The sequence below is a fragment of the Rhinolophus sinicus genome, chromosome 2 (genome assembly GCF_057876585.1).
Source record: "Rhinolophus sinicus isolate RSI-liver-muscle chromosome 2, RSI-T2T, whole genome shotgun sequence".
Taxonomy (NCBI): domain Eukaryota; kingdom Metazoa; phylum Chordata; class Mammalia; order Chiroptera; family Rhinolophidae; genus Rhinolophus; species Rhinolophus sinicus.
In genome coordinates this window covers 29,075,351-29,087,813 of record NC_142502.1, presented here as the reverse complement: position 1 = coordinate 29,087,813, position 12,463 = coordinate 29,075,351, and the positions used below count along the sequence as shown (strand labels likewise).

At 38.2% G+C, this 12,463-nt stretch overlaps 1 protein-coding gene across 2 annotated transcripts in view; it reads right to left on the bottom strand.

The window, feature by feature from the left end:
* Positions 1-3,976, bottom strand: part of MED23 (mediator complex subunit 23) — a 40,209-nt gene extending 36,233 nt beyond the window's left edge. The window contains exons 1-4 of one of the 2 annotated variants that reach the window (XM_019729375.3): positions 3,699-3,976; positions 3,330-3,361; positions 3,084-3,171; positions 886-1,010 (exon numbers count right to left, since the gene is read on the bottom strand). In XM_019729375.3, coding sequence (XP_019584934.1) covers positions 886-1,010; positions 3,084-3,171; positions 3,330-3,361; positions 3,699-3,746 — 293 coding nt within the window. In that variant the 5' untranslated portion in view covers positions 3,747-3,976. The remainder of the gene's footprint in view (positions 1-885; positions 1,011-3,083; positions 3,172-3,329; positions 3,362-3,698) is intronic. The other variant, XM_019729377.3, reaches the window with a different exon arrangement.
* Between the last annotated feature and the right edge of the window lie 8,487 nt (positions 3,977-12,463).

Here is a 12,463-nt window from a genome sequence, read left to right as displayed (position 1 = left end):
AGTATTTTATATATTTTATTTGTATGAAACGATAACATAAAGTAGAACTAAATGATATTCATTATATTTTTACGAGAAAGAAATTTATCAAAAGATAGATGGTTAAATGTTTACCATCTATCAGCTTGTGGCAGGTTGTATTTTCCCAAGATGGCTGCAACAAGATTTTCAATCCTCAGGCAATTCTGAAATGTGACATTGATATTCCTCACATGAAGAGGTGGGAAGAAAGTCTATATTCTCTTTCCTTAAATCTGGACAGGTCTAAGACTATGGCAAAAGGGACAGTGTGTGACTGCTAAGGCAAAGTGATACAGTTCTGCCTAGCCTTTCAAAGCTTGTTCTTGGACTCCACCACGCTCTGAGAAAGTCTAGGTCACGTGGAAAGGGCACATGCAGGTTGCAGCCAATATGAGGTCCCAAATGATAGCCAGGCATCAACCAGCAGCCATATGAATGGGAAGCCTTTGTCATGAGTCCAGTCCTAGGCACCATCTGACTGCAATCACAAGACCCTCGTAGAACACTGTCTACTAAGCCCAGTCAACCACCATAACCACGGGTGTTCATAAAATAATTATTATTGTTTTAAACTGTACTGTTTTGAGGCAATTCATTCATTGCGTAGCAAAAGTTAACTGGAAAACAGCTCATCTAAGTGAGTGATTTTAGCCCCTGGGCTGAAAGGGAAAGCCTGCCTGTTTTGAGCCTTTACATATGCAATTCTAAGAAAACTAGAAACTAAAACCTGAGGTATTATGAAGTATTGCGTGTTGAGCCTAACTTCCTTCTTCATTTCCTTATCCTTTTACAACCTCAACTAATTTCCAAATATTAGTGAAAAAGAAAATTCTTCGGATTGCTCATACCCATCATTAAACATACCTGGGTGGAAGGAGACCAGTCTCAACTGCCATTGCTAAGCAGTCATAAAGAAAAGAAATTCTTTTAGGACTATGTTGGCCATGAATGAATTTAACAATCCACTGGATGCACTGTTCATGAGATTCCTGGAAAGTTAGAAAATGATTATATTTTAGGTCTAAAGTTATATCTCGTAATTAACATAGCTAATGCTACACCTGGAGTATACCAAGACTATGAATGAGACACTCCACTATAAACATTCAGGGATGCAGACAATTTAAAAAAAGGAAAAAAATTCAGATTTAATATTTTAGTTACATTAAACTTAAAATTTTAGCATTATAGAAACTAAACTCCCACTATTTTTATTACATGGAACCTCCAAAAGGAGTAAGATTTTATTAACATATTCATGAGCAATAGAAAACTCTAACACAGATTGTGTAAGGCATTATAAGCAGTGACCTTAATGGCAAATTTAAATACTCCTGTCACGGGGGGGGGGGGGGCGGGGGGGGAGGAATCCATTACGGGTTAGTACATCAGTCTCATGAGACTTTAGTGTGAATCTAATCCTTAAGAACCCAATCAATTATGAATCCAACGACAGAACAAATTTCTAGATTTCTGCGACTTTAAATCTGATACTGAAATGTAGGGCCCATATTGAAGTCTGTCTTCTAGGACATCCTCAAAAGAGCCTGTGTCCTGTTGCTTTTCATTACCACTGTCCCTAACACATACTTCTGTTGTTGATCATATAATGTGGATTTACAAATATTACTTTCTTCTTGGCTCTCTCATTAGAATATAATATTCTTGCAGACAAGGGCCATACCTTAACTCATAAAATGTTTAACGAATTATCAAACATTTTAAATCTTTTGGAAAGATGGTCAACGTCAGAGAAGTGCAAAATAAAATTATACTGAGATAAAATTTCTCATGTTTTAGATTGGCAAAGATCACAAAGTTCATTAACGCTTTATTGTGAGGCTATAGGGAATATATACTCTTAAATATTGCTAATGGGAGTATAAATTGGTGAGCCTTATGGAAAGCAACTAGGCAATTTCCATAAAAATTACAAATAGCCATACCTGCTCATTCAGCAATACTACTTTCAGGAATTTATTCTATGTCCCATGTGTAACATTGTTCATTTTGCATTGTTTAAGGTGGAAAAGATAAGAAGCAACCTAAATGTCAGTCAGTAGGGGACTGGTTAAAAAAAGGAAGGTATAGCCATAAAATAAATATGCTGGAAGCAAGGAAGGAAGTCAGAAATTTTAATTTTTAGTGGATTGTTGTAGAATTACTTTCAGAATTTATTATTAAGGGTGAAAAAAAGCAAGGTGCTAATGAACAGTGTACATAATACATGACCATTCTATAAAAATGATTCTATATGCATAAAATACTTCTAGAAGGAAATACAAACTAAGAATCCTGGCTACAGACAGGAAAAAGAACAAGTAATTAAGCTAAAGAGATGAAACACAGACTATTAATTGGGTCCACCTTTTTGTACCTTTTGCGTTTTGAACCATATGAATATATTACCTATTAAAATATAATTAAAACACTTTAAAAAAAGAATGTTTTGTCATTATGTGATCCATGTCTGAGTAGCAAGTCTTACCACCAGTGACTCAACTGCAAACATTTTCCTACCTATAATGAACCATAAAAAGACAATAAAGTCTTTAAGGATCACACATTTTGTCTTTTTCAGGGATATATTTTCTGGTGACTGTTCTTTGTTATTAAGTTTTACTGCTCCTTTCCTCATTTTTATTATAATATCTTTATATCCTTATTATAAAATAGTATCCTTGTTGTGGCATTTCTGTACCTTTGCTATAGTATCTCTATATCAATACTGTGCCAGTTCCTTTGTTGAGAAAATGAAATTTTTATCCTTTATAGTCCCTAACACAGCTGTTTTCTAGTACACCAAATAAATGAGAATAGGATAAAAATGGTTTTATGTTATCTAACATGGGAGATTTTTAAAAACATCTCACACTGTACTGTCATCAACTTGAATTCTCAATACAGGTTCCCCACTGTATTGAAACAAATGGAAACCAGAATAGACATAAAAGATGACGACAATTTTATCTCCCCTTTTCCAACAGCAACATCAAAGTAAATGTAAAAAAAAGAAGGGGTCAAAACTTATTAGCTGAATGTATTAAAAAAGCAGTACTCACCTGGGAAAGACCACTCCAAAACTGTCTGAAGGCTCCCAAACAGCTAATTAGTTTTGTTTTTTCATCTTCAGGGGTGTCCATAAACATGCTATAAACAAAAATCACATTATTTGCCACTAGTTTTAAAACGGTAATTCAACATAACCAGAACTGTGGATCTTATAAATCTCCAAGACAAAACTGAGTAAAATCTTAACAAAGATACACCCACGTAAGAACACAAAAACCTGCTATGCATATACTCACCCAGGGAAAGCCTCTTCTATAATTTCCGTTTTCTGCAACAAAACAAAACGATATGAATAAAAAATTAAAAATTAAAAAAAGGAGGGGCTTCCCCGAGCAAAATATTAGTGTAACATAGGGCAAGTCACCTTAATCACCTACACGCAGAAACTAACAATGCCTACCTGACCTGTCACAATGACTTGTGGATTTCAAGGAGGCTTTGAATTTGACAGCAGTTTGAGAATCGCTAAACCTCTGCACACATACACAGGGTGACAACAAAGGAGAGGTGGCGGAGAAGTTGGCCGAGCCGGATTCTTTAATCCGCTGCCCCCAAGACTCCCCCTCGCCCGACCGTAGTCCTGAATCCCTGACCCTTTCACTCACCACCACCTCCTCAAAAATGCTCTGCAGTTGCGTCTCCATCTGTACCATCACCTCCGCCTTCCTTGGGCGCCCGGCGCGCGGCCTGCGATCAGGCCCGAGCTCCGGGAATAGACAGGCAGAGGGGCGGGGACCCCTCAGGAAATCGCAGGTCGAACCGGTCGCTTCCGATCCCAAACGTTCAACTGAAAGAGTCCCCTCTAAGGTCCAGCAAACAACCGAGGCCTGCAAGGCAGCACCGGGAAGCTCATGGTGCTTTCCGATTACAAAACCCCCGGAAACCAGGGACCCAGCCAGATGGTTCCGCGAGTCAGAAGAGAGCGCCCCCAAGCGGCGCCTCGAGCATAAGTCACGTCGAGGCGTTGTCGGCTGCAGGCCGCCACCTCCTGGCAGGAGCGGGTGTTGCTTCCTCCTCGGGTCTAAAGCTTTTGCATATTGGAAAGGAGAAAAGCTTGGATCCCAGGGGCTGCAGCCTGCAGGCAATGTTTCTGCTGCACCATGCACCCTGGGTCAAACTGATGATGGCTGCTGACTTTCTGTCCTGCAGTTCCATCAGCAGCCTGGAGCCAGGAGTTGAAACAATACTTTTCTTGACCACAGATACCATATCTTCTCAACTATGGTAACCTCAGTGCCGGACACATAGCAGGTTTTCAATGAATGTTAAAAAAAAGAATGCATCATTATTGATTTTTAATTGGAATAACAATATTTACAATTTTTAGTTATAATAATCTAAAAATGATATTTATCAAGTACTGAATACCTATAGCCTATTTGGTGGGGATGGGGTGGAGAAGGGCGGCAAAGAGGAAGGCTGATCCACTGGTGTGGTCAGAGCAAATCCCTAAGGGCTCTGACTGGTGTGCCTCCCCACGCCCCATAGCTTTATTCCTTCAAGCAGGAAACCTGGAAACCTTGTCCTTCTTCAGCCTGATTTCGGGGTCTCTTCTTTATCCTCATAAAACACCTTTGTGCATAACTAGTAGAGTACTTCATTTATGGAGTATTTATCCACCATTCACTCAGTGCTAGAAACAGTGTTAGGTGTTTAATGAACTATTGCAGTAATCAATTTTGCAGAATGTCCAAGCTAGGATGACAGAGCTAGAATTATTAAAACCCAAGTTCCCTAACAATCTATTGTTCTTTTTATTCTATATTAAACAAATTATCTTATAATGTATTACCTTTAATCAGATACTCTTCTAAAATGGTTTTCGTCTACTGTCAAGCAGATTTTCATGCTTCCACTCTGTTTCCAAATCAGTGTATTCTCTGCAAATGCCAGCTAATCTTAATATGGGCCAGGGCTTGTACAGTTAACAAGGTAAAAGAGTCAGGAAAGAATTATGTTTTGGCCATAACTAAATACAAATTAATTTTTATATAATTCTTGTTGATGTTCCATTCATTGAATAAAAATTGACCATCTATTTCCAGATCTTCTTAATGTGTTTCCCCCAATATTCATTTTTAAAATCGATGTATAATTTATATACAATGAAATACATAAATTTTAAATGTACAGATCCATGAATTTTGACAAATGTTCACAGTTGTTTAACTACCACCTCCATCAAGATATGGAATACTTTTATCACCCCAGAAATTTCTGCTGTCTCTTTGCAGTCAACCCCACTCCTAGCAGCAAACACTGGTTTAATTTATGTAACCCTAATTAGTTTGCATGTTCTTAAAGTTTATGTAATTGGAATCACATACAATGTAATCTTGTGTCTACCTTCTTTCACACATTATATTTTGAGATCCATCCATGTGTATCATTTCGTTGTATGACTAAACTACAGATTATTTATTGATCCTCACTTATTACTTATAAGTGAGGACTTATAAAAACTTTGATTTCATAACTTGTGGGCCAATATTTAGATTTTGTACTTACTGTGGATGGGAAAAAAAGGGCGTTGGGGAGTTCTATAAGAAGTAACCTCACTGGGTGATCTAATCTGAATTCCTAACTGGGCAGGTCATGTGCATACTAATTACCCAGATCTATAACTTCCTTAGTGAAAGGTTTTAAGCCATGTCCATTGTTCTTGTGCATCTAGGTTGACATACCTTTGAAATGCCAGAAGTAATACCCCTGGAAGAGGGTATTAACCCTCAAGAGAACACACAATCTTGTTAACTATCCTGTAATCCAACCCTCACCTTGTTTTATTCCCACCTGCATGTAATCTTCCTTATGTTCCCTCCTTAATCACCAATGCATAAAAGAAGCTGTAAAAACAGCATTTGAGATCTTGCTCCCTGGCATATGTTGTCAGTTTGGCTCAAATAAACTCATAAAAAATCTATACAGGTTTGGACATTCCTTAACGACATTTAGGTGGCGTGGTTGGCAGGATTCTGAAGCAGCCTATCCAGGACCATCCTAGGAACCTGGACCTGGTGCTACGTAGGTACAAGCAAGGACCCAATGTGCCCCACCGGCTCCTTGCTTCTCATCAGCTAAACTGGGGTGAGTTTCTCTTGGAATTTTGGGCCTCCTTGCTTTGAGTACCAGGTCATGACTTTATCTGAGCTGTTCTTAGAAAATCCTCGAGATGGATAAGGATTGAGATAACCCAGGGAAAGAGCAAAAAAATGGGCTGTTGCTTTAAGTTTTGGCTATTTAATTGGATTGCTTACTGGGAGTCTGACCAAAATCTTTGCTGGTCAAATGAGAGACTAAACAATCTTTAGCTCCAAGAGAGAAAGGGCACTTGCTTTCCCAACCCCTATAGCCAATGGGGTGATGTCAGTTGTTCAGATCCCTGAATTCAGTGCAGCAGAGATGGGTGCAGTTGTCCAGTTCATTAGAGTAGCCAGTCCCAAAGAAGCTGACAGGAGCCCAAGAGACAGGGCAACGCGCCCTGGAATGGGGAGTGTCCTCAGAGAGGAGCCTGAGAGAGGAATCTGTGCCTTGGAAAATGTTTCGATTCTAGCAGTGTTTAGCAAGTTCTTGTTGGCCCTTGCTCGGGTATTCTTAGGTGACTAGGAATCTTCGTGGGGTTGCTTGAGGAAAATTTTTCTCTAGGGCATAAAGAAGTCCTATAGGGATATCTACTACATTTGGCTCGCTCATCTAGAAATGTGCATGTAAAGGCTGGTTTTCCCTAGAAGTAAAATGGGAAATCGTGCCTCTGAAGCCACCCAGGCCCATGACAGTGAGCCTCCCATTTATAAATTAAGATGGCTGAGATGAAGATTCTTTGTTGCCTCTAAATAAATTTTTGTGCACACAATTAGAAAAAGCTAGCTATAGAATTAGGCAGACTGAATAAAAAAAAAAACTATTAGAGACTGTCTCACAACTTGAAAAGGCCTTCTCCCCAAAGTTAAAAATGGAACTATGTAAAAGATTTAGATAAATGGATCAACCTGCGATGTCTTTTAGGTGTCAATTCAATTCTTTGAGGAGATAAAAATGGCTGTCGTTTTTTTTAAAAAAGGGGAATTCATCTGGAATTTGACTTTTCAAGGAGAGATATAAATTATAAATGTCTCCAAAACAAAATTTGAATCCAACTGTTCTCTGTTTGTGCCTGTCTGTGCATGTCTATATATACATGTGTTGTAAATGTGAGATAATTTTCTATCTGCAGATGGTATTGTTAAAATTAATTTAAAGGCAAGTGCTTGTAAGAATTGGATATTATAAAATTCTCTAATATAGAAACTAACTTAAATGCTTTTCAAGTTCACATGAGCTAAGTGTCCTTAGTAAACAAAAGCTCGCTTAAGTTGGTTGGTTTAAGTAAAACAGACATGTCTTTATTTTGCCTGGGTTTTACAAAAATAAATCTATGTTAATGATTGAATTTTATGTCTATGAAAATGTTTCTAGAGGTTATCAAATGTCCAAGCTACAGGATGCTAATTGATAACTTCTTAGTTTTTATTAGACATTAAGGTTAAGATTTCAATATAGTAGGAAAACTTCTAAGATATATTGGGCTATGGGAAACCCAAGATGGCTGCTTGGTTCTTCGCTGCCCCCTGACTCCCCATTTTTCAATTTTTGCATTCCTTCATGTATCACAATGCATTCAAGCTAGAGGAACTTACGAGTTGACATTATTGAAAGGAGACATCTTACAATATTACCAAGGTCTAGGAAATGCTAACTTGGTAATTGCTTCCTTTCCCAAAGAGCTCCCAGGATCTAAAGACTTTAGATCAGGGTTGTCCAAACTTTTTTCAATGTTTTTTAACTAGGGCCATATACGGTAAAATATACAAACAGCCGGGCCACTCACTCGAGGTGAAGTACATATTGCCTTACCTGGTTTAAGTAAACTAAATATATTTTTGGAATTTGCTGCGGGCCAATTAACAACGGATTGTGGGCCACAGTTGGCCCATGGGCCGCAGTTTGGACACCCCTGCTTTAGATATTGTTTCTTTGGAAAAGACATCAAATAAAAGGCACTCTCCAACCTCATGGCAAGGGACCTTATCAGGCTCCTAACCACGAATGGACATCTACCCCTGTACGCACATCAAAGATTCCTCGAGGATTAGAAGCCACTGACAACAGAGGGAGATAGCTATTTCAAGACACTGACAAAGCTTGTATATCTATGGATTGATATGGAACTCAGAATCCATTTTGTTTGATTGTTTTTACCTATTTGCTAATGATATTAGTCATAATAATAGTTGTACTTGTTCTTTGGGTTTTTCTATGTAGTCAAACTGCTTATGATTACTGAACACGTATAATATAACCGATAGTGCTCGTTTCATGACTTCTGCAAATGTTACACTAGATGCCAATTCCAAAAATGAGAGAGAAGGCAAAAGTTGGATTATGATAGTTCATAGGATAGAAATGATCCAGTGTTTCTTGCCATGAAGGCCATCAGAGCTGACTGCTTTCCATTTACCTGCCCTTCCTTTTTTGAGAAAAAGTTGGCCTCAGCTCAGATCCATGGTTACAGTATTGCCCATCCCCAGCGGTGAACAAGATGATGTCACTGACACTTCCTAGGAACGAGCCTTCCTAGAGCTGTGAGACCATACTACCTAACCAATAGGTTGGTCATCAATAAATTCTTCAGATTAATTTATGACCAAAAGAGAGAACTGAGAATGAAAAAAAAGGTGTTCAATGGGAAGTCACCTCACTGGGTGATCTGATCATAAATTTCTAACTGGGCAAATCATGTGGATAGTCATTACCCAGGCCTCTAAGTTCTTTAGTGAAAGGTTTTAAGCCAGCCTTGCCCATTGTTCTTGTGCATCTAAGTTAACACACCTTTGAAATGCCAGAAGTAATACCCGTTGAAGGGGGAATTAACGCTCAAGAGAACACATAATCTTGTTGACTATCCTGTAATCCAGTCTTCACCTTGCTTTTTCCCACCTGCATGAAATTTTCCTTATGTTCCCTCCTTAATTTCCAATGCACAAAAGAAGCTGCAAAACTTATCCTCTGGGGCATTTGAGATCTTGCTTCCTGGCATATGTCATCAGTTTGGCTCAAATAAACTCTTATTCTCCACAAGTTTGGATGTTTCTTATGTCAATAATTTTGAGCTCTTATAAAGCATAACTGCCTTTTTTGGGCTCCAAAACTGCCTGCAGAATGAGCAGCCCCCATTGGGCTGATAGTACTATTTGATAAACTGCACTATGTGCATCATTATTAAGTAATACTCCTTGTACTATAATTGTGTGATCAAATTTAGCCTTTTTTTGTCCCACAGGCCTGGGCTGAAACTAGGACTTTATAAATGCTTAATCATGTATTACCCACTGTTCTCACCTCACAACTCCACTTATTGGATCACTGATTCAGCCAACCATTGAAAGTCTAGTTGCCCCCACCAATCAGAAAACAAATGTTTTGTTTATGCTTTGTTTTCTCCCCTATCAACCCATCTCTTTGATCCACAGCTCCTTGTAACTTTTACCTTTATAAACCCTACCATATCGCCTCCATTTTGGAACGTGTTCTCAGTTCATACCGAGGACAAATTAGTATCTGAATAAACTTTCTTTAAGTTGGTTTTTTTTTAAAAGATATCTCCAGACTTTGGTTTACAATGGACACTTATATTCAGTTTTACACTATTTTGAATAAAGTGATCATGAACATTCTCAAACAAGTGTTCATGTAGGCCTGCTATCTTCTCTGTTGCATAAATACCTAGGAGCAGAATTTTTCGGTCATATGGTAAGTATGTTTAACTTTATAAGAAAGTTGCCAAACAGTTGTCCAAAATAACGTTACCATTCTTATATCCCAATACTACCAATGTATGAGAGTTCCAACCGTTCTATATCCCTGTCAATCATGTTGTCAATCTTTTTACTTTAGCCATTCTAATGGGTGTGCTTCTCTCTAATGATGTCGATTTTTAAATTGTATATCTTATAAACTATTTAGATATCTTTTGTGAAGGGTTTGTTGAAGTCTTTTGCTCATTATTAATCCGGTGATTTCTTATATTCTTATTTATTTGTAGGAGTACTTATATATTGTTGATGCAAGAATGTCTAAACCTGTAGAGCATTTTTAGAAAAAATGTGTTTGAGCCAAACTGAGGCTACACCTAGAAACAACAACTCAACAGACTGAAATAAATGCTTCAGAGAGTAACAGTTTATAGTCTCTTTTATGCATTTGAGATTAAGGAGAGAACCTGAAAGACTACTTGAAAGTGGGCAAAGCAAGTTGAAGATCGGATTACAGGATTTGTTAAGATTTTGTGCTTTCTTGAGAGTGATCACACTTTAGAAGGAGGGGTCTGGAAACAGGCATTTCAAAGGTGTGTTAACCTAGATGCACAGAAACAATGGACAGGGCTTGCTTGAGGCAAAGATAAGCCTTTTACTAAAGGCTTACAGACCTTTCCATAAAAGATATCCAAATAGCTTATAAGATAACCTGGGACGTGACTACCTACCATGACCTGCCCAGTTAGGAATTTATGACCAGATCACCCTGTGAGACTACTTTCCATAGAACCCCCCCCCTTTTTTGTCCACAATATTCTGTACATAAGTCTGTTATTAGATATTTGTATGGTGAATGTTCTGTGCTTGTCTTGGCTTGCTTTTTCATTTCTTAAATGATGTCTTTGATTAGCAAAAATGTTTAATTTTGACAAAGTCCAATTTATTATTTAAAAATTTTTATGGTTATGTTTTAGTAACCTCTGGCAGAATGGTAGAATGAATGGATGTGTTTGGAATGAATGAATGAATGAATGAATGAATGAATGAATAAAATGAAAGACTCTTGAGATTGTAAAGGAAACTATGGATAGTAAGCTGGATTCTATTTTCCAAACAGATAAGTTGTTTTATGGAATCATCAATGAAAATTAAAATCCCATTGGCTAAGAGATCAGGGTTCAGTGGTTCTTGAAAAGGGCAATTTTGACCTAGTCCCGAGGAGTGAACCATTGTGTGGAGATAGCAGGAGCAACGTAGGGGATGATGGTATTGGGGATTAGGGACCTTGCTTAGGTATTAGGGAGACTAGGGATGTTGGTAGTTATGTGGCAAGCCCCTTAATTTCTTGATGCTTCAATTTTACCATCTGCAGAAAAACTAATTCCTGTGTGAAGGAAAAGTGAATGTGCTTAAAGAATTCAGTCTAGTACCAGGCTCAAAGTAAGCGATCTATGATTGGTAGCTCTTGCTAATTTATGCATTTTTTGTAACTTACTCTATAAAATGGTCAGGCTCCACAGCAGACTTCAGGTTGTGTAGGAGAACTACAATATAATTTAAAAAGAGGAGGAAAATCCTTATCTTAGGGATAAGACCTTTGGAAAAGGCATTCAGTATTTCTGTAATGCATGGGTTGTTAAATGGGAAAGGATCCGGACTGTTATGAGTCTGGAAAGGATATTATTGGGGAGTTGTTCTGGAAAAACCTGTAAAGACCATCATCTAACCATCTCTGTGTTTGTGCGCTTGGTGGAGAGCAGGGCTGGGAAATGAGAGTTTGCAGTATAATGAGTATTGTGTGGTTCTGTGTAATAAACAATCTAACTTTCACCAAAAAGAGGTCTAGCCTGTGCCTTTGACTTATGATAGGTTATCTCCAAACTCTTGAAATATCATAACTTGTGGAGTACTTTTGGTTTGTCTGAGGACTTTGGTTCACTCTGAGTAGTCTAAGGATGTGATTTTTGTGGGAAAGTTTGGGTCCTGAGGTATTAACTCAATCTCTGGATAGGCTGGAGATTGAGATCAACTTGAGATTGAGAAAACCTGGGTAGTTAACCAGGCCCATATGATGGAGTCCCGTAAAATCTCTGGACACAGTGGCTCATGTGAGCATCCTTGGTTGGCAATATTTTATATTGTCACATATTGATGCCAGAAAGTAATACTGTCCACAACTCCGGGAGAGAGGATAACTAGAGGCTTTATATTTTGAACTTCCCTGGACTCTTTCCTATGCACCTCTTCCCCTTGGCTAATTTTAGTCCGTACCTTTTAGCTATAATAAACTATAACCATGAGTATAACACGAGTACTTCTAGGTAATGATCAGAACTAAGAAATATCTTGGGGACTACCAAACTTGGAATTGGTGTCAAAAGTTAGGATGGTCTTGGGGACTGTTCCTTCTAAATACACACACCAAAATGCCACTTTTGTTAGGAAAGAAGGAAAGAGAGAAGTGAGAAAGGATGGAAGAGATGGAGGGGAGAAAGAAGGAAAGGAGCGAGAGAAGAAAGACAATGTCAATCACCATCTTATCTGTATAGGTACCTGTGTTGTACACACATAGAGAA